Raw genomic sequence first — 22,925 nt, 5'->3', positions numbered from 1 at the left:
AAAGCACACAATTTTCTTTTTTTTTTTTTCTTCAGGAGGTTCAAATGAAGAATGTCAAACTTATCCTAGGGAATTGCTTATCTGAAAACAAAACAAAAACAAAAACAAGGGAAAATTGTTTGACTGGCAATCACTCAAAAAATACGAGGATAAGAAATATGTATGCTGTCAATTTCTTTGGAAAGCCCTTCCTAGTGCTGCTAGAAAACAAAATATAATAGCAACTGGAACAAAGGCAAACAAGATTTCCCTTCAGGCCTACTGACCAGGAGTGCAGCTCTGCTAGCTCTTCTGGGTTTTATTGATGCCTGTAAGCAAGAGTCCTGAGAGAAACAGAGCCTTAAGACCCAGCATCCCGGAACTCTTGATTGCAACTGAATTCTGGCTCCCCTGCAGCGCTTTGTACCTCAGTTTCCCTAGGTATACAATCGGGGTTCTGGCAACTGTTGCAGGCTCTCACCCAGACGTTCCAAAGTCTGGAACCCGCCCGGCTCTCGGAAGCGCACTACACGCGCGAGCTGTTACGTCAGTGGTTCCCTCGGCGGCGGCCGGGCTGCCCTCCTAAAATACTAGGATAAGAAGTATAAATGGCCCGGGAGGGTGCAGGCACCGGGCCCACGTGACCGCTCCACGAAGGCCACCGGCGGGGGCTCGGAGCGCAGGCCGCGCGGTTTCCCGCCGCACCCCGGGCGAGCGGGCGAGCGCGCTCGGGGGCGCGGGGCCCTGGCGGCGGCGGCGGCGGCGGCGGCGGCGGCTCCAGCGAGCGGGTGCCTCGGGCCGGTGAATCATCCCGGCAGCCAGCGAGTGCCGCGGCGGGCCGCAGCAGCGCCGGAAGATGGCCGAGGCGGCGGCGGGCTTCCTGGAGCAGCTCAAGTCCTGCATCGTGTGGTCGTGGACCTATCTGTGGACCGTGTGGTTCTTCATCGTGCTCTTCCTGGTCTACATCCTGCGGGTGCCGCTGAGGATCAACGACAACCTGAGCACAGGTCAGGCCCGGGCCCGGCCGCCCCTCCCCCGCCCCGGAAAGTTAGTGCAAGTCGCTCGCTCGGGGTCGCGGCCGGCGGGGGCGCGCGCGCGCGCGGGCACGCGCCGCTTCAGGTCGCGGCCCGAGCCCCGCGGCCTTGGCGGGCCCTCGGTGCCTAGGGGCGGGCGGCGCGCGGCCACCCCGCGCGCGAGAGTGTCCGGGCGGCCCCTGGCTGGACCCCGCCGAGCCCCGAGAGCTCCCGAGCTTCACCCGGGGCTCGAGCGTCCGAACTGCGGCAGGCGTCCTGCTCCCCGCTGCGCGGAGAAGGCCCACGCGTGGCCCGCAGCCGGCTGCGGGCGCACGCTCCCCCGGGTCGCGAGTGGAGCCTTGGCCCGCGGGGTGTCGCTGTGAAGGTGGATCGGGAGGGCATGTCTGTAGGTCCTTCCAGGAGCAGGGATGACGTGTCGGGTCACCCAACGGAATGCCCAGGGGACACGCGGGGCGCGCTGGGATCTGGGATTTCTGACGTCCGCGGTTGAAGTTTTTATGTTCACTGCTGAGCTCGCTCTAAAGTGCGATGGGCTAAACAAGTGTGCGTGTGGTGGTAGGGTCTTGATAAACTTGCAGCCAGATAACCCAGTTGTTAAAAACCATGCCAAACCAGGGCTAAGAACAGCCCAGAGACAATTCAGAAACGAAAAGTACTTTGAAGGAACACGTATAGCCCTTCAAGTTTGCAAATTATTGTGGGTTCAAGGGAGATACACCTTTCCCCCCTCACACTACTCGGGGAAGTCTGCACAGTTCTGACTAATTTGCAGAAATAGACAGGCACATATATGTGTCTTCTGTCATTTAATTTACATGCTCTGTGAGACCAAGGTTGAAAATGCATTTCCTATGACCATAGCTGTGGGTGGGGACGAGTGGGAGGTAGACCCTTTTAGATGCTTGCCACAATGTACTCGTTTTGTTTGGACATAATCTTTTAACACTTAAACGTCCTTTAATGTGGTCAAATTACTATGCTTCTTTCATAGTATCCTTTGGATGGTCTCCCTGGGAGGCAGACAGGATTCGGCATATAGAATTATCTCGCTCTTCAATAGGGGATGCTCAGCTTTCTTGGGGGATCTGATTATTGCAAACATCTTGCCTTTCAGGCTTTTTAATCTGTCAACATGGCTGCTTGTCACATTACTGCTATTCTTGCTTTAGGACAGTAGTTCTCAACCTGTGAGTCGAGAATCTTTTGCGGGTCGAACATCAGCTATCTTGCATATCAGACATTTACATTATGATTCATAACAGCAAAATTATACTTATGAAGCAGCAACGAAATAATTTTAGGGTTGGGGTCAGCACAGCATGAGGAACTGTATGTAGTAAAGGGTGGCAACATCAGGAAGGGTGAGAACCACTGCATTTTTGTATGTCTCCATTGACTAGTGACCAGAGTCTAGTCTCAAAGGCCTATTCTTTAAACAAGTTTAAATAGGTTTATCACCGATTTATTAGAAGGTACACCCCACTTTTTCCCTTTCAGAAAGTTGGTTGTAGAATTTTAAAAAACATTTTGCATACTACACATTGATATTTATTTTAGAACACGCATTTGTATACTGCATTTGCTTAAACTAGCTTAAGTAGTCATCCATACAGATATATGAACATGTGCAGAGAGCCACACACTAACAGTTTATACAGAACAGAGACAGGAAGCAAGCTAACTATTAAGAAGAGGGATGGTTTTTCAGGAAGATAGTTGGAGTTTCACCCCACACCCAGGCAGCACTAGACTGCACAGATGGTTTGCATAGCCACAATTGTAACTGAGACTCATGAGGAAATTTGCTGTCTGGCTTGGGTCTTCCTAGACTCTCTATGGAGCCCCCTTCTTCTGTGATACAGGACATCAGTTTGTCCTGGGGTTTTGCACATTCTTGTCATGAAGGAGACAAAAAGAGAAACCCTCGGAGAATGCGCACCTCTCTGCTATTTCTGTGAGGATACAGCAAACGAGGGAAGACCTTAGCACGGATCTGCAGACAGCCAACCGTGGCAGCGAGCCGCCACAGCTAAGATTAGGGTTTTCAAAGGCAATGGCAGACATTGGATGGCATTTTTCTTCCCTTTTCAGAAAAAGTGAGAAGTTCTTGTAGGAAGACTGCCAGAAGATTCCTGTCAACTTGTTTCCCTCCGTTCCTTGCCAATTTCTTTTTCCCATGGAAACAACTTTCTATAATGAAAGGACTTGCCGGCTAGCACAGGGGTAGGCTCTTTAAGTGGGAATCTTTTCATTGATTTTTTTTTTGTTTTCCTTTTTTCTTTTGTTTTTAACCTACTGATAACATAGATAGGTCATGTTTGGTTCTACCTTAGATCTCTGGGCAATCCAGTCTCTGGTTCCTGGCCATCCAAGCAATAGGAGGCATGGACTTCCTCTGGTTGATTCCTCCCACAAAGTGCCACCATTGCTCCAGCACATCTTATAGGCAGCACTGATTGTTGATCAGAGCTTTTGTGGCTAGGATAGTGTCCACGTTTCTCTTCTGGTAGCCTGTAGAGTACCTTCCCACACAAAAGGGACTAATAAGAAGGTAGGGGTTAAGGTTCCATGCCGGCACCAGCTGGACCTCTCCTTGTTCAGTGAGCTGTTGTTCTCAGCAATGGGGCTCTACTGTCAGGTTTTGGAGAGCAGCCCTTTGTCCTAGCATCAGCTTCAGTTTGGGAATCTCCACAGGACCCCCTCAGTCAATAACTCAACTGAATGTCACCCAGTTCCACCAGTGGAAGCCTTGCCTGGGGAAGCCTTCCCCTAGCAGAGCAGAGTTGCTACACTCTGGAGCAGGAGAGCCAAGTCGTAACTTCCCTGGGGAAGCCCTCTCTTGCTGGAGCAGAGCTATCACGTTGGGGAAACCTTCCCTAGAGCAAGGCTGTAAGTGCTAGCTTACTGTGGTTTGTGCTATTCCCTGGCTCCCAACTGCTAAAGCACTCTTTACCCGAGCTGTAACACTCAGTATTCCTTAGTTCCTTTCCTTCCTAGCTGCGACACTTATTAATGTATCGTATTTTGTTTATCCATTCTTCTCTTGAGGGTCATCTAGGTTGTTTTCAGTTTCTGTTTATTATGAGTAAAGCTTCATTGAACATAGTTGAGCAAGTGACTCTGTGGTAGGATGCAGTGTGCTTTGGGTATATGCCCAATAGTGGCATAGCTGCATCTTGAGGTGGATTGACACCCAGTTTTTGAGCACATTCCACATTGATTTCCAAAGTAGCTGTACAAGTTTGCACTTCCACCAGCAGTGGAGGAGTGTCCCCCTTGCTCCACATCTTCAACTTATGTGGAATTCCCCTCTATATGCTGTAAATACCATTGGTTAATAAAGAAGCTGCTTTGGGCCTCTTGCAGCGTAGGAGAGGGCAAGGCAGGAATTCCAAGCAGATACATCTATCGGGGGAGTGGGAGAGAGAGAGAGAGAGAGAGAGAGAGAGAGAGAGAGAGAGAGGCAGGCAGAGTCAGTGAGACACATGTAGCCTCTGCAGAAGACAGAGCCCCTCACCTCCCTGGAGCCTGCTGTAACTTTGCTGGTAGGCCACAACCTCCTGCATAGTTTAATGGAGATGGGTTAATTTAGGATACAAGAGCNGGGAGAGAGAGAGAGAGAGAGAGAGAGAGAGAGAGAGAGAGAGAGAGAGGCAGGCAGAGTCAGTGAGACACATGTAGCCTCTGTAGGAGACAGATGCTGGAACTTTGCCTGGTAAGCCACAGCCACCTCGCGATACACAAATTAATAAAAATGGGTTGATTTAATATATAACAGCTAGCTAGCAATACACTTAAGTTTTTGGCCAAAAAGTAATTTAATCAATATAGTTTCTGAGTGATTATTTTTGCTCTGGACAGCCTGGAAACAAACAAGCAGCATCTACCAACAGAATGGCATCCATTGTCTGGGGCATAGATCCACATAAGACTTAAAAATAAAAGAGGGCTTCTAAACCCACAAAAATGGAAGCCAAATGCAGCTTCTTGGTAGTTGTTTTTTTTGGGGGGGGCAGGGAATGGGCTCTGTTTGCAGCTGTCAAGCAGGGGCATCATGGCTCCTTTAAGAGAGGTCTTCCCAATTCAGCATTAGCAGCAAAAAACCCACGCAGTTTCCAAAGGTGGCTTCCTAATTTGTGCTAGTTGCAGGAACAGCTCTGCCTCTTGTAGGAGGCTGAGCACTTAAATGGAGTCTGTGAGCAGTGTGTTACATATTGCTTAATGGTAACACAGACACTCTGTGATCCTAAAGATAGGGCAATGTGCATGGCTCTCAGAGGCAGTGAATATGTATCCTCCATGTTGGACTGGGAGGAGCCAACAGGCAGTGCCATGGAGTTGGTCCTAGCCATGCCCACTTAGCTTTTTTTTTTTTTTTAAATCACTCCTGGTCAGAAAAGATAACAGATACCCACACAATCAAGACAGGTCCAGATGGAAAAGACCTCTAAATGGGTCATGGTGTTGGATAAATGTACGGAGGCTTGGGAGAGAGAAGAAATAGTTATAAAGAGAACTAAATGATTTTTTTAAAGAAATAAATAAAACAAAATCTTTAAAGAGACAGAGTATAGCCAGTCATAGATTAAAGGAGTAAAAAACATAAGCCATGTAAAGATGGAAAATACACAGAGAATCTAGATTATTTATATTATTGTGTTTTCTTTGAAATTTTTGACTGTCAATAAGTTAAGTACAGAGAGATATTTCATTGAATGGGCTGCTAAGCTAAACCAACATATACCCTTTATAGATATCTTGACTTCAAAATTTGGGTCTAAATATATGTTGCTTTGGAACAAAGGTTCTGCTTTTGTTTCCACAGAGGATGAGAATCTGTGGATTCCTTCCTCTTCCTAATGTGATTTGATGGACCAAGACCCTCTGAAAGGTCTTTGTAAACCCCTAAAATTACTTCACCCAACAAAAAACAGGAAGCGGTTTGGAGAGAACTATGCTCAAATTCCCAAATATTGTTTATAAATGTTTATTTTCATTTAAAGGGAGATATGCTATAGATATGAATACTTTGCATTGGTATGGATCTTGGTCTATTGACACAAATTTAAGGTCAATTTTGTTATATGTATATTTCTGCTGACTGTCAATTCTAGAGATTTGGAAGTTTCTTACAATGTACTTCCTGTTAACTTAGGTAAAATTATATCCTTCTGAAGTCTTTGATGGAGTTAAAGAAAGACAGTTTTATAATTTTAACCTGGGATGTTTTGTTTTCTCCATTGATAGTGAATGATAGCTGGCTGGGTATAGTAGTTTGGGCTTGCATCCATGGTCTCTTAGTTTCTGCAGTACTTCTATTCAGGACCTTCTGGCTAGTTTTATAATTTATTTTTTTTTTTCAGTTTTTCAAGACAGGGTTTCTCTGTAGCTTTGGAGCCTGTCCTGGAACTAGCTCTTGTAGACCAGGCTGGTCTCGAACTCAGAGATCCACCTGCCTCTGCCTCCCGAGTGCTGGGAATAAAGGCATGAGCCACCACCGCCTGGCTAGTTTTATAATTTTAAAAGGTAGATTAGATATAAAACTTTAGACTCACAAGGATAGGATGAATTATAGAATATTTTCCTTAATTTGCTAAGTATAGATTGACTAAATATTGTAACTATAATTCTTGCTTGATAACTGTTTTGTTATAAGTAATTTTACTATGTTAAAGTTAAAACCTTCCTTTTTATTTAGACAGAAAAGGGGAGGTAATGTGGGATTCCCCCCTGTATGCTGTGAATACCACTGGTTAATAAAGAAGCTGTTTTGGGTCTGTAGTGGAGCAGAATAGGACAAGGTGGGAATTCCAAGCAGATAGATGTAGAGAGAGAGAGAGTAGGCAGAGTCAATGAGATGCTATGTAGCTGCTGGAGGAGACAGGCGCTGGAACTTTGCCTGGTAAGTCACAGCCATATGGCAAAACACAGATCACTAGAAATGGAGTAATTTAAGATAGAAGAGCTAGCTAGCAATACATTTAAGTGATTGGCCAAGCAGTGATTTAATTAATATAGTTTCTGAGTGATTATTTAGGGTTTGGGTGGCCAGGAAATAAACAAGCAGTCTCTACCAGCATTCCCCAGTCACTTGTGTTACTGATCTTAACCATACAGCCAGGTGTAAGATGGAATCTCAAAGAAGCTTTGATTTGCATTTCCCTGGTGGCTAAGGATATTGAAAATTTCTTTAAGTGTTTCTCAGACATTTGAAATTCCTCTGTTGAGAATTCTCTGTTTAAACCTGTATTCCATTTTAAAATTGGATTGTTTGGTTTATTGATATCTTTGAATTCTTGAGTTCTTCATATATTTTGGATATTAGCTCTCTATTAGATGTGTAGTTGATAAAAATCTTTTCCTATTCTATAGACTGCCTCTATAGTCTATATATTCTATAGACTGATTGACAGTGTCCTTTGCCTTATAGAAGCTTTTGAGTTTCCTGAAGTTCCATTTATTAAATGTTGATCTCAATGCCTATGCTATTGGTATTCTGTTCAGAAAGTTGTCTCCTGTGCCAGTGTTCAAGGCTAAGTCCCACTTTCTCTTCTCTTAGGTTCAGTGTATCTGGTTTTATCTTGAGGTTAGTGATCCTCTTGGATTTGAGTTTTATGCAGAGTGATAAATACAGATATATTTGCATTATTCTATATGTATACATCCAGTTTGACCAGCACTCTTTGTTGGAGATGCTTCCTTTTTTTCCATTGTATAATTCTGGCTTCTTTATAAAAAAAAATCAGGTATCTGTAGGTGTGTGAATTTATGTCACGGCATTTAGTTCAGTTCTATTTATAAACATGTCTGCTTTTATGCCATGCAGTTTTTATTACTATAGCTCCGTAGTATAACTTGGAATCAGGATCATGATACCTCCACCATATCTTTTATTGGTCAGGATTGTTTTGGCTATTCTAGGTTTTATGTTTTTCCATATCAAGTTGAGAATTGTCCTTTCAAGGTAAAAAAAAAATTGTGTTGGAATTTTGATGGGATTGGTTTTAGTAAAAATGACCAATTTTCTATATTAATTCTACTAACCCATGAGCCTGGGAGATCTTTTCATCTTCTGATATCTTCTTCAATTTCTTTCTTTGAAGACTTGAAGATTTTATCATACAAGTCTTTCACTTGCTTGGTTAGAGTTATCACAGGATGTTTTATATTATTCAAGGCTATTGTGAAAAGTGTTATTTCCCCGATTTTCTTCTCAGTACTTGTCATTTGTATATAGTAGGGTTACTGATTTTTTTTTTTTTTTTGAGTTAATTGTGTGTCTAGCTACTTTGCGCTACTTTGCTGAAAGTGTTTATTAGCTTCAGGAGTTACCTAGTGAAAAATTTGGGGCCACTTATGTATACAATCATATGATCTACAAATAAAGATACTTTGGCTTCTTCTCTTCTAATTTGCATCCCCTTGATCTTCCTAAGTTGTCTTATTGTTTTTGCTAAAACTTTGAGTACTATATTGAAATTGAATCAATATGAAGATAGTGGACAACCTTGTATTGTTCCTGATTTTAATGTAATTACTCTGAGTTTCTACATTTAATTTGATGTTGGCTATTGGCTAGCTGTAAGTTGCCTTTCTTGTGTTTTGGTATGTCCCCTGTATCCTCAATTTCTCCAAGAATTTTATCATGAAGGAGTAGTGGATTTTGTCAAAGGCCTTTTTAGTATCTTATGTATTTTTTCTTTTTAGTTTGTTTGTATAGTAGATTACATTTACTGAATTTTATATGTTGAACCATCCTTGCATCTCTGGAATTAAGCCTACTTGATCATGATGGAAGATTTTTTGATGTGTTCTTTGTTTTGCAACAATTTATTAAATATTTCTGCATCTAAGTTCATAAGGGAAATTGGTCTACAATTCTCTTTCTTTGTTGAGTCTTTATGTGGTTTTGGGTATCAGGGTAACTGTGGCCTCATAAAATGAATTTGGCAATGTTCTTTCTGTTTCACTTTGTAAAATAATTTAAAGAGTATTGGTATTAATTTTTCTTTAAAAGTTTGGTAGAATTCTGTGATAAAACTGTCTGCTCTTCCCTTTAATTTCACTAAGGGTTTTAGTTCTATTTAAAATTATTTATCCAATCATGCTTTAACTTTTCTAAGTGTAACTATGTACATTTTTTTATTAGATTTTTCAATTTGGTAGAGTATAGATTTTTAAGTATGTCTTTCTGATTCTGTGGATTTTTTTTTGTCTGTTGTAATGTCTCCATTTACACTTTTGATTTTGGTAATTTGGATATTCTTTCTGTGTCTTTTAGTTAGATTGGGTAAGGGTTTGTCTACTGATTTTCTCAAAGAATCAACTCTTTGTTTCATTGATTCTTCTTATTGTTCTCTTTGTTTCTATTTTATTGATTTCAGCCCTCCATTTGGGTGTGTTTGCTTTTATTTGTTTTAGAACTTCTAGGTTTACTTTTAAGTTGCTAGTATGAGATCTCTCTAACTTTTTTTTAAATGTAGGCACTTAGTGCTATGAACTTTCATCTTAGCGTGGCTTTCATTGTGTCTTATAACTTTGGGTACGCTGTGTATTCATTTTCATTGAATTTCAGAAAGTCTTTAATTTCTTTTTTTAAAATTTCTGTCTTGACCCATTTTTCATTCAGTAGAGAGCTGATCAGTTTCCATGAGTTTGTAAGCTTTGGGTTGTTGATAATATCTAGCTTTAATCCCTGGTGATCTGACAGGAAGCCAGGAGTTATTTAAATTTCCTTGTACCTGCTGAAACTTGCTTTGTGTCTGAATATGTGATCAGTTTTGGAGAAAGTTACATGAGGTGCAGAGGAGAAGGTATATTCTTTTGTGTTTTGGTGAAATATTCTGTAAATATCTGGCAGGTCCATTTGGTTTATAATGTCTGTTAGCACCAGTATTTTTCTGTTTAGTTTATGTGTGGATGGCCTGTTTGTTGGTGAGAGTGGAGTATTGAAGTATACCCCTATCAGTGTGTGAGCGTCAATATGTGATTTTAGCTGTGGTAATGCTTCCTTTATAAAAATGGTGTCCCTTGTGTTTAGGACATAGATGCTTAAAATTTAAATGTTATCTTGGTAGAGTTTTCCTTTGATAAGTATGTAGTGTCCTTCCCCATGTCATTTGATTAGTTTTGGGTTGAAATCTATTTTGTTAGCTATTAAAACAGCTACACCAGATTGCTTCATAGATTCACTTTCTTAGAATATCTCTTTTCTTTTCTTTTCTCTTCTCTTCTCTTCCTTTCCTTTCTTCCCTTCCCTTTCCTTCCCTTCCCTTCCCTTCCCTTCCCTTCCCTTCCCTTCCCTTCCCTTCCCTTCCCTTCCCTTCCCTTCCCTTCCCTTCCCTTTTCTTCCTTTCTTTCCCTTCCCATCTTTCCTCCCAGTCCCCTGCCCCCAACCTTCCCTCTACCCACCCCATCCACTCCTCCTCAGTTTCTATTCAGAAAAGGTCAGGTCTGTCATGGATAGCAACAAAACATGGAATATCAAGTTGCAGTAAAACTAAGCACTTCTCTTTGTATTAAGGCAGGACAAGGCACCCCAGTATGAGGAAAAGTGTTCCCAAAGCCAGCAAAAGCATCAGCGAAGTTCCTGCTCCCACTGTTAGGAGTCCCACAAGAAGACCAGTGCTTAGAATATCTTTTTCCAAACCTTTACCCTGAGGTAATGTCTATATTTAATGTGGTATCTACAGAAGCCCTGGGCACGAAGGAAGGAAGGCCTCAGCTGGTGATCTGTTACAGAACCGGGGGGCGGGGGGAGGGGGAGACTGAGGGATTGGGTCTAAGGGAACAGAGAGAGCAGAGAATATCTCTGGCAGAAATGACTTACAGTTGAGCTGTTGAAATCTGCCTGAGCTGGGGGCTGGGATACAGCAACAATTGAGGCTCCCACAAATCAAAAGGGGATGGTTTGTGGGAGCCTCAGGAGATAGGGGCAGTGTGGGAGGGAGGATATAGGTGGTGCTGGGATGAACCTGAGGGATTGGGTCTAGGGGAATAGAAAGAATGGAGAAGGTCTGCAGGCAGTCTACCTGATCTTCTGGCATCTCCTCAATATCTAGATTACATGTAGCAACTTTAATTATTTAACTTCACTAGATTGTGATAAATGTGCTTTATATACCTATGTACTGATTTACATATGCAATTATATTGCATTCATAATTATGTGTATACAATTAGTTTCTTCATTGCTGCCTCTGGGAAGGACAACATGACAAAGGTAATATGGTGAGAAAGATGTACAGATGTGTAAATGTCAGGCTAATTAAGGCATATTTAACAGAAGTGCACTTTCTCTTAATGTGAAGTAGAATAGAGCGAGTTAGTAGGAATTTCCCCTGAGCTGAGCATCTGAGGGTGAAGAGGATTCTGGTCCTGAGTTGAGAATGCAGGGAAGCTGATCTCCCGAACAGAAAACACAAACGTGAGCATGCATGATGGAGGAAGGTCATTGGCTAATAAAGAAACTGCCTTGGCCCATCTGATAGGGCAGAATTTAGATAGGCGGAGTACACAGAACAGAATGCTGGGAGGAAGAGGAAGTGAGCTCAGAAGTCATGCAGCTCCTCTCAGAGGCAGATGCGATGAAGCAAGCTGCCAGGTCAGACATGCTGAATCTTTCCCGGTAAGCGCACCTAGTGGTGCTACACAGATTATTAGAAATGGGCTAAATTAATACGTGAGAATTAGTCTAGAAGAGGCTAGATATAATGGGCCAGGCAGTGTTTAAAGGAATACAGTTTGTGTGTTGTTATTTTGGGGCATAAGTTAGCTGGCAGCCGGGAGCTGGGCGGCAGGAACGCAGTCCGCAGCTCCTACTACACATGCAGGCCAGGTTTAGAGAACCATGAAATTATGTGGAATTTAAAACAATTGATGAGCGGCTATGATTTAAATTTTTTTTCTGTTATCACATGTAGCTTTCCACATAGAAGTAACTATAAGATTCTTTTCAAGGTATAGCACAGTTTCTTTATATTATTAATGTCTTAGGGTTTCTATTCCTGTGAAGAGACACCATGACCACGGCAACTCTTATAAAGGAAAGCACTTAATTGGGCTGGCTTACAGTTTCAGAGGTTCAGTCTCTTATTGCCGTGGCAGGAAGCATGACATCATACAGGCAGACATGGTGCTGAAGTTCTTCATCTGGATCTGCAGACAGCAAGAAGAGACACTGTGAGTTACTGGCCTGGTTTGAGCGACTGAGACCGCAAAGCCCACCCCCAGTGACACACTTCCTCCAATAAGGCCACAGCTCCTAATAGTGCTACTGCCTGTGAGCCTCTGGGGGCCTTTTCTTTCAAACCACCACAGTTTCCACTTTCACCATCTGGGCTCCATCATTATGGCCCTGAAGCAGTGCCAACAAGTGTGTGGACACAGCTCATAGAATTCCATGGGATTTTGATGATAAATACAGACCTTGCAGAGAACATGTCATAAGGGCAACAAAATCTTGTAATGGAAAATGAATTTTAAAATGACAGGTAAGAAGATAAACATAGGGATAATACTGATTAGCTTAGGTCTCAATTCTGATATTAGTTGGAGAGTATTTAAATAATTTAATAGTGTACTGAAAATGGGATGAACAAGATTATAAAAACTTTCACAAGTTATATTACATGTTGCTTTTCAAGTTAATTTTAATTTTCTAGAAAAGCAGAAAATTTATTTCAGATTAGAGCAATCACATAGGTACTATTTGGCAGAAACAATAGATTTGTCAAAAAAAAAAGAAGAAAGAAAAAAAGAAAAAGAAAAGTAACTTACTTCATATTGTGCCCTAAGCTGTAAGGTTTTGGATACTGTATTTTAATCACCATGCACAATCGGCTTTCAAAATAATTTTCACTTTTGCTATCTTTTGCATTAATCAGGCAAAGAGATTTTCAAATTTAGCTTACCAAAATGTAAATTTAAAAGATCTTTGAAATCCCTTTTCATTTTGTTTGGAAAACAAAGATGTAATTCAATAGCCTGACCTAAGCTTAAAGTTGTTTATATTATAAAATATTTTTATATTGTGATGAGTGCAGATCTAAAACTCAGTTTTTGAATCATATTAATTATTTCCTAAGTTGGGGACAGTGGGGGATGATATTAACTGATGTCCCAGATTGGTTTTCTGGATCTAACTGCAGTTTATAAATGTCTTTTGCCTTTGCCCTTTAAAATCGTTCCTGTGGCTGTGAATCCCATCCATCCTTCAAAGACAAGTTTGTCTGTTACCTCCCCTCCAACTCGCAGAGCAAACCTGTTACAGCACGGACCTTGTTTGTCTTGTCTTGTTAACAGTGTTCCAAAATATTAATTTATTTAAAAACATTATTTAGGGGTAGAACTTAAAGAAGGCTAGTCTAGTCTTCTCTGTAAGTCTACTGTAAAGAATTATCAGTAATTGATAACGTAGGCACTGATTATGCAGCATAGCCTGACGTGTCAGTTACAGGGGCTTGCAGAGTTAGCACCTTCTACCCCAGGATGCAGTTTAGGGCCTGCCAGAGCTGGGCTGGCTGTCTTGTCTGTGAGGGTGGAGAATGGAGGAGGCGGTGCTCGGAAACGCCTCAGGGCAGTGTTGCAGGCAGAGGGAAGTTTAACTGCCCACAACTCAGAATCACAGCATGAGGGGTTAGAAATGCGTAGCTGGAAGCTTTATATTTGTCTGCCCCCATCTCTAACGTCAGGAACCGTTTCTGAAACACGAGTGGCCTGGGGAAAAATAGTTTTGGCATTATGGAACTTTGCATTCTAGACAATTTTACTCTGTTGGTCCTTTCTCCACAGAAAATCGTATGCCTATTAGTTGAAATAAATATCAACTGTGATGAAATGAAGTGGAGTTGTGTTTAGAACAAGATTTAAGTTGACATTCTGGTTTCTGAAGTGGTAGGGTCACTGGACTAATTACTTCATGAGGTTCCTTTCTCTATGAGGGGCAGTGACCTCTCTCTCTCAGGTTTGCGTTGCAGTGTAAGTGGGACAGCAGTTCGAGCACAGTGCGGTTATTAGCCACTGCACACTGCATACGAGCACAGTGTGGTTATTAGCCACTGCACACTGCATACGAGCACAGTGCGGTTATTAGCCACTGCACACTGCATACGCCCGTACCAGTTCATCTCATTCACGCTGACTGTGTTCAGTTAATAATTAATCCACTCCTTAGTCTGGTCATTCATCTGGGCACATAGGAGCCTGTAAAACTGAAGCTGTGTTTCCCTGTCAGTTATTATTTGGACACAAACATCTCATGCCAGTGTTTCCCTCCAAATGTCTGTGCTTGTTTCATGTGTCATCTATCACGCCGTTTTGCTCCAGTGCCTTCAGACGCACTATGCTCCCTGTGAACAGGAACTCTGACATAGCAGTCATATCCAAACAACAGCTCTGGGAGCAAGCTGCTGGCTGGAGCTGGCAAGAGACGAGCCATTAGTTTTATTGAGTTCTTATATGAGTCAGACATCGCCTGCTTTTATTACTGTTGCACGTCCATGATTGGTTTGTACAAATGTGTTTATATCCCCTAATGCAGCTGGTATTTTCTCTGTGTGTGTAGAAAAAGAGTCTTTAAAATAAATAAAATGAATGTCGTCCTAATAATGCAAGTGAACACATTTAAAGGTGCATTTTAATGGAAAAACAGCTTAGTTAATGGCTAAGGATGAAGGTTTCTTCTGTTTTTATTTTTAAAAGATACTCTTTTACACCAATGTCTATGACATTGACAACTGCATGCACACCAAGGCTAGTATCATCTCCTCTTGGGATTTTTTTTTTTTTTTAAGATCATAGGGGGCTGGAGAGATGGCTCAGTGGTTAAGAGCATTGCCTTAGGTCCTGAGTTCAATTCCCGGCAACCACATGGTGGCTCACAACCATCTGTAATGAGGTCTGGTGCCCTCTTCTGGCCTGCAGACATACACACAGACAGAATATTGTATACATAACAAATAAATAAATAAATATTTTAAAAAAAGATCATAAAGGCCCCGTCCCTTTAGCATTGAACTGTTCAGTGTGGCACTCAGGATCTGGTACTTTCTCCCCATTTGTGAGGTTCTACCCCATCCCATAAAGTGTCACCTGATGAGCCAAACTCTGGAATTTTGGCTCAATACGCTACTCTGTCTTTAGCAATAAAAGAAGCGGAAGTGAGTTTTGCGGAGACTGAATTGTCTAGCTGTCCCACCCGGTTATTCAGGGTGTCTAAGCTGAGTTCTGAACTGATAATCTTGTTTGCCTTCATCTTCTTTTGCAACTTTGAGCTCTGGTTCTGGTCTGCAGCGCAGTTCTCAGAGGTGCCCTCATCATCTCTGCAGATGTGGCACTGTGGTCGGACAAGGTTTCCTGTGCCTGTTCTTTTTCTAGTGTCAGATGATGGGAGATGCTCAGAATGCTGGGTGAGATAGTGTTTTTTTGTGCTGGAAACACCTAGGAAATCCACATCCTCGGTATCAGATGCATGTGTGGTTCTTTCAGATCTTCCTACAGCACAGGAATCTCAGAATCTGATGACTGCCCACGGGTGGCTCAGAATGAAGACTTTTCCCTTTCCATCCTGTGGCTTAGTTTACTGGAATTGGATACAGTTATATTTTTAATTTTAAATTCATGGCATTTTCCTTCAGGTTTTTTCTCTACTTTGAAAGAGACATTTGGTGGCATAGGAGGAACATCAATTTGCAACCCCCTAAATGCTCCTTTTTCATCCTTTCCTTCCCAGACATAAGCATGGTCATATAATCATTCAGTACGTTAGAACATGATGATGGTTTTAAGATTTGGGTATGTGTGCCAGCTCTCCAAACTGCAGTATATGTCAGTTTTCATTAATATATTCCCTAAGTTCAAGTTAGACCCGAAGTATTTCCTGTAACTAATGTTTAGGTTGGAACGGTATATATGTACTGTATCTAGCCACTGTGATGGCAGTCATTTGAGGTTTTCTAATCCAGAACTGCAGACAGAGCAAATAAATGTATAAAACCTATCTCCCAGCACTAGCATTCGAAGGCATTGCACATAGACTCGTGAAACCACCACTTCCATTTGCAGCTCTGTAGCATCTTTGAGTTCCCATGTCCAAGGCCCCACAGTAGCAGCAGCACTGTTGGACACTGGCGTATGACTTGCATCCCGTTCAAGGTCTATTACTCCATAATGGTATGGAATAATATGGAAGACCTTCCTGACTTGTGGTGCTCTCAGGTCCGGTCCTTGTTAAAGGGCTTCACCCCTTTCTTGATGCAAAAATACACTGAGGGCAGAGCTTCTCTATTCATCTGACTCAACAGACCCAAGATGAGGTGTAAGACAGCTGTCGGTACCTTGGCCACCCGTCATTTCATTGGGAGCTTCTGACTGCTCTTTATGACTGTCTTCAGGCCATTTCCCCACTTCCAGTGGTTTCTGTTTGAATGTCCCGGAGAACCCAGAATTTACAACTGTCAGCAAGTGTGATGAAGTGGACCTGTTTCATTGTGTTTATCTTTTTGGTAGTTCTAGGATTAAACGACTCTGACCACCTTGATCGTCTTCAAATCTACACGTAAACTTTTTGGCTTTATGTCCATTCTGCTTTTGTAGAGTCTTGCACTTGGTCACTTTAGTGGTACTGACTACATCATACAGGAAAATAGAAGCAATGGCATTCAGTGCTTTTCCTTAGAATAGATTTTTTTCTAGTACTTTTGGAAGACAACATATCCTTAGTGTAGTTGGAAGAGCTCGAGTGCAAGGATTGTAACTTTTTAATCCTTGTTTTTTTTCTTTGTATGGTATTTGTCCAGTGATGATACACAGAAAATGGGTGACTCAGATTAGATACCACTAGGACTCTCCAAGACTGATGGCACTCTGGATCCTGCTTTACCTCACAACCCAATGTTCTAGCTCACAAGGGTATTATTGCCAATACACAGTATTCAACACAGGGCTTATTATTATTCTAGAGAATTCTCCTGGAGGTGACTGGTCAAAAGTTCAGAGATAGGGAGGGAAAAGCATTCCTGTGTGTAGAGGACACAAGATACCAGGCAAGAGGCCACTGGAGAAACTGAACAGGAGCCACTAAGAGGGAGCAGGGAACCTGGGTGGTGTGCTGTAAACAGGCCTGAGGGGATGGAGGGCAGTCACAGTGTGCAGCTGGACAAAGACACAAGCTAAAGGGTGGTGTACATCTAAGATGACCTATAGTAGGCATCTCCTCGGGCCGTTTAGAAATATTTGTGGGACTGTGACAGTTGCCTTTCAGCGTGATGATAGAATTGGTCCTTTGACTCGCGTGTATTTCACACAAGATGACAAAGTGAATGAGAAAGCACCTTCCTTGGGGTTTCAGTTTTGTGAATGAATGCAGCCCAGGGTCCCTTAAACTCTTGTTCCTCTTGTCTCTGCCTCCTGAGTGCTTGGGTTCTAGGCATGTGCCACTTCTTCAGTCTGAGAATGTGTTTGTTTAGACTATAAAATACTATTTAGATCCAGTATATTATAATATCTGGATTTTCCAGAAGCTTGTATCTCACAGGCTAGACCTACACACTATCTTAAAATAGGTGAAATATACAATGGTAACATTTACCTTGTGTAACCGGAGTCTGCTCTCTTGTTTCCCAGCCATCCTGAGCCAAGTAATCAAAGTATTTTAATTACAACACTGGCCAATGGCTCAGGCATATTTCTAGCTAGCTCTTATATATTAAATTAACCCATTTATATCAATCTGTGTATCACCATGAGGCTATGGCCTACTGGTAAGGTTCTAGTGTCCTTCTCCTTTGGTAGCTACATGGAGACTCTTTGACTCTGCTTACTCTTTCTCTTTATCTCTGTTCAGATTTCTCGCCTGGCTTTACCCTGCTAAGCCATTGTCCCAAACAGCTTTATTCATTAACTAATAAAAGCAACACATATACAGAAGGACATCCCACCTCATACCCTGCATATTTTTTCTAACCTTGGAAAATTAGATTAATGGGTTATTGATTATTTGGATTCACATTATTAAATACCTGGCTTTTGTGAACAGGAGATACTGTCCCCCAATATTCTTATTGCCATTGTGAAGATATCTATAAAGGATCTTGAGTTTTCCAGGAGAGAAAAGAATGAAACTTATTTGATGCTCCAATGGAGCAGGGCAGTTCCTTATGCATTACTCTTATCCATCATTTAGCTATAGCTTCTCCTGTCCCTCTTAGTGGTTCCTGCACTGCCTTGCGGGTTAAAATAAGAAACTGACAGGTCCAGTATGCTCTTTCAGTATTTTATCAGCTGTGGCTATGGTGGGAGGAACCACAGCTTCAGGCAGTCACTATACCTTAGCAACAGGCATCAGGTGTCTGAGAGAGCATTTACTTTCCTTTAAGGCTTAGGACACTGAAAGGAAACTCATATCAATGCTCTGGGAAGAGCCCTAACTGTCATCCCAAGTCTATCTCCAAATCCAGTAAAAACTTTTGAGTGTTAGCTTTTCACAAGTGTTGAGTAAACTTGTGGTGAGTTAAAGAACTTCAAAGGAACTTGTCAGTGAGTGTCTTTGTCATTGTTTCCACTGCTGTGATAAAACACCATGGCTAAAAACAACTGGAAGAGGAAAAGGTTTATTTTGAGCTGCAGTAGGAATGCAAGGCAGGAACCTGGAAGCAGGAACTGACACAGAGACCACAGAGGGGTGCTGCCTACTGGCTTGTCCCTCATGTCCTGCCAAGGCTGTGCTCTTTTAGAACCTGGTACCACCCACCCAGATTGCATTACCCACAGTGGGCTGGGCCCTCCCATATCAGCCACCAATCAAGAAAATTCACCATAGGCTTGCTCACAGGCCAGTCTGATGGGAGCGTTTTTTTCTCAGCTGAAGTTCCTTCTCCTAAAAGACCTGAAGCTATGTCAAGTTGACGTAAAACTAGCCAGCACAGTGAGCAAGACTTCTTTGTTTTATTTTTAAAAAGCTTAACAATTTGAGACAGCACAAACAGGAAAAAAAATGCCCTGAGTAATAACATTTTCTCAGTAAAGAAGTAGCATTTATACACACGCGATTTGGGTCTGGGTTTACATGTTCTCTAGAGCTAGAGCTGTTCCTTTGTGGAGGGGCTGCTCTATCTTGAAGTAGTTGCAGTATCATTCTGAAGGAGTAGTTTCATTAGCAGGGGACTCTGGTCAAATGCTTACAGTTTTTACCTCGGTCAAACGTTTCAAATGTCTATTAAGTTTGTCTTTGGCATAAGAGAATAAAATATATCTTCTCAGAGAGATAGTTGCTTGGTCATGTTCATTGCTGTTCTCTTTACAATAGCCAGGAAATGGAATCAGCATAGAATGGAGAATAAAGATTTGGTCCATACACACAACAGAATTCTATTCAGCTGCAAGGAAAAATGAAATCATGAAATTTGTGTGTAAATGGATGGAACTAGAAAATATCATACTGCATGAGAATCCCAGCCCCAGGAAGAGAACGCTACAGTTCTCCCTTGCATGCAGATCCTAGCTGTGAATCTTTATATGTTATTATATAACTGGGAGTAACTGCAGAAGCCAGGAAGTGAGAAGAGACCATGGGGATAATAGGGGCTCAAGGGAGGGGGATGTAGGACATGGGTTCTGTGAAGGGGAAAGGACAAACATGGGGAAGGGGGATGCCTTAACTGGGGGGAGGGTAGGCAGTACACTGGGAGAGGGAGTAAGGAGAGAGAAATAAAAAGGGTACTTTAAAATGTCATATGGAAACATATTATTTTGTAAACTTAATTAAAAATATGCTTGTGCACACACATATAATACAGCTTAAATGGAGTTCTACAGTATGGGGTAACAGTGCCCCCCTAGGATTCATAGACTATGTAAAAAACAATTACCAGTGCCTGGCAAGAGAAACTGTCCTTTTAGTTGTTGGTCCAAAAGTCTCTCAAAACAGTACAGGTTATCACCCTTGCCCTTAGTTGCTTCCTAGAACTTGAAGATAAGACCCTGTTGCTGAAGACATCACACACTTGATGGCATGACTCAGAGGAACCTAGATGGAGCTGACCTGGAAGCCTCTTACATGCGAGCTGCCAAGGAAGAAACACAACTAATAGTCAGTCCTGCCAGCTGCAGCAGTGACCAACCCGGCAAGAAGTTTCCAGTGGTGCCTTAGTAATTCTTATGCCTTGGGGGTACCCAATGGTCGTCGATTGAACTAAAGACCTGCAAAGTAGATGGGAATTCATGTCTAGTGCTGTAAAGCTAACCAACTACTCATGACTGGAGGGATCATAGACCCCAAAGGAGAGCTTTCTACTTCCGTTTTCCTAAATTCATATAACTTAAATATTTATCCTTGTGTCCACATGTAAGTGTAGCTCTCACCCCTCACCAAAGAAGTTTTTTGTTTGTCTTAATAATTTATTGATTTGTATTTAATGTACATTGGTGTTTTGCTCCCATGTTTATCTGTGTGAGTGTGTCAGATCCCCTGTAACAGGAGTAACAGGCAATTGTCAACTGCCATATAGGTGCTGGGAATTGAACCTGGGTTCTTTGGAAGAGCAGCCAGTGCTCTAAACCACTGAGCCATCTCTCCAGCCCCTGTTTTTGTTTGTTTGTTTTTGTTTTTGTCTTCTTTTCAGTTGATGACAGCCATCACAAAAATACACAACTGTTCAAAAAGCAGGGAACAAGACTGTGGGGTGCCCAGCTGATATATCTATAACATAACCCCTGAGGCTCAGGGAATGCGATAGAAGAGAGGACAGAGGGGTTATAAAAACATAGGATCAGCATGGATGCCTGCTTCAAGATAGTGTCTTCTAAACGTTACTGTAATGCTACAACTGTGGAATCTTAATATGGTTGCTTGGAAAAACTGCATAATGATAGAACCAATGACGTAGTAACAGTGAGGGAGGACATTTTACAATGATAACACCAATGACGTAGTAACAGTGACGGAGGACATTTTACAGTGATAACACCAATGACCTAGTAACAGTGACGGAGGACATTTTACAATGATAACACCAATGACGTAGTAACAGTGACAGAGGACATTTTACAATGTCCTATCCTTAGCTGAAGACCAACAGGCGATCACTGGCTGCTGAGGGAGACAGAATTAGTTTTCTTGAGGGACATTTCCTTGGTAGATTTTCCAGTTCCAAGTTGTCAGTTATAAACACAGGTACCATGTACATACAAGCAACACTGTGAGTCCAAACAGGTCGATGAGCCCAGTTGGTTGTGTTTGTGTGAGATTAAATAAAAGGTCAGCCATTTTAGAAGAAATAGGGAGCATAGGAAGAGTTAGAGAGGGAGAGGAGTGAAAGTGATGTAAATTTAGTATTCGTGTATGAAAGTCTCTGAGTTATTAATAAAACAAAAATAATTTTTAAAATGAAGTAAACAATAAAGCATTTTTTATAGTTTTTTCTGTTTATACCTGTTTTTATGTTATGAAAAATAACATAAAATATATAGCTATCATCTTTTTAGTGAATTACATTTCTTTGTTTCTGGCACATATTATACCTATAATATATTTTATATTTTATTTAAAATGTGGTAATTATGTATGAGTGTTTTTGATACTTGGCCTTATAAAACCTTTTTAGCACTGGTTAGCCGGACATTGTTAGTAAATGCAGCCATGTAGTGTCAGTTCTTTCAAGTTAGTATTTATTGAAGATTTGAGCAGCTTGCACTGAGTTCAGATACCTGCCGTGTGGAAAGCCCAGCTGTCAGTGAGTTGATATTCTTATCACCTTGTACTCCAGTGAAAGCTGCTCCCCCCTCCCTCCTCATCTTAGCACATTGCTTTCCTTCTTAGAGACCGTGGAGAACAATGAACTAGCACATGTTGTAGGATAGCATTGCCAGCCTGGAATTGTTTGAGGCCGGAGGTACTGAAGTTTGCAAAAACAGGGCAGTAGAATCCCCGTCAATAAAAAAATGTTTCCCATGCTGGTTTTAGCGGTAGAAAATGTGTTCTCTTAGAAAGTTTCACAGTTAGAAATTTTTACCTTTAGAAATGATTATTTTTAGAAATAATAAATACTTTGGAGAAATGAGATCAAAATAGGAAAGGAAATACTCTGCTATCTGGGTTTCTGTTATTCTTATTATTATCTTATTTGTCATTAATTACAAAGCAACTCAAACAAACTTCAGCTTCTCCATCTTTCCTTGCTTAGTAGAGTAAGGTTAGGCATATATAGGTAAGAATTAGCAATGACAATTCTGAACCCGCTTTAGAGGGACAGGACACTGTCCTGCCCTCAGTGATAGCCTCTAAATGTTCCCTTTTCTAAGTCAGCAGCTGTGCTAGACCAGCTTCTGGCTCATGGTACTTCTTAGGACTGCCGTCCCATCTTCCTGACTCATTGGATCTGTTGTTAAGGACTAGCATTAGTCTGGCGTTCTCTGTCCTGTGGACAGGTATGCCTTTCTAGCTGGCCAAGTCCCATTAGGCCTTTCTGCTAATTGTGGTATCCATGTTTCCACTTTTGAACTGCTGATCTGTGATAAAGCTGGTGGTGTCTTAGCTACATGTTAACATAAAATCAGGTGGGCTCAAGTATTTTACCAGTTCTAAGATCTTAATACTAGTAACCATAGGAATGACCATAATAGTAGTAAGCATCTCATAAGATTGGGATAAGGCCTTCAATCATAGGACTTGGGAGGCAGAGACAGGCGAATGTCTGAGTTTGAGGATAGCCTGGCTAACAGTATGAGTTCCACGACAGCAAAGGGTACACAGAGAAACCCTGTCTCAAAAGAGGTGGTTGTGGTAAGGACTAAATGAGAAAAAATGAGTGAAGCATAAATTAGTGCCAGATCATTCCTAGTGCCCAACAGTTTAGTTCAGCTTGAATGTGTTCTGTGATTTCTAGTGTCGAGCTCCAGTTTGTGTTCATGTACCTT

The 22,925-nt window shown here is 41.8% G+C and overlaps 1 protein-coding gene across 3 annotated transcripts in view; it reads left to right on the top strand.

Moving 5' to 3' along the window:
- The first annotated feature begins 525 nt into the window (after nucleotides 1–525).
- Nucleotides 526–22,925, top strand: part of St7 (suppression of tumorigenicity 7) — a 240,246-nt gene continuing 217,846 nt past the window's right edge. The window contains exon 1 of one of the 3 annotated variants that reach the window (XM_050145887.1): nucleotides 526–986. In XM_050145887.1, coding sequence (XP_050001844.1) covers nucleotides 836–986 — 151 coding nt within the window. In that variant the 5' untranslated portion in view covers nucleotides 526–835. The remainder of the gene's footprint in view (nucleotides 987–22,925) is intronic. The other 2 variants (XM_050145884.1, XM_050145885.1) reach the window with 2 other exon arrangements.

Source organism: Alexandromys fortis, unplaced genomic scaffold (assembly GCF_014885135.2).
Source record: "Alexandromys fortis isolate MF-2015 unplaced genomic scaffold, M_Fortis_MF-2015_v1.1 scaffold_34, whole genome shotgun sequence".
Taxonomy (NCBI): domain Eukaryota; kingdom Metazoa; phylum Chordata; class Mammalia; order Rodentia; family Cricetidae; genus Alexandromys; species Alexandromys fortis.
This window is presented reverse-complemented; position numbering and strand designations above follow the sequence as displayed.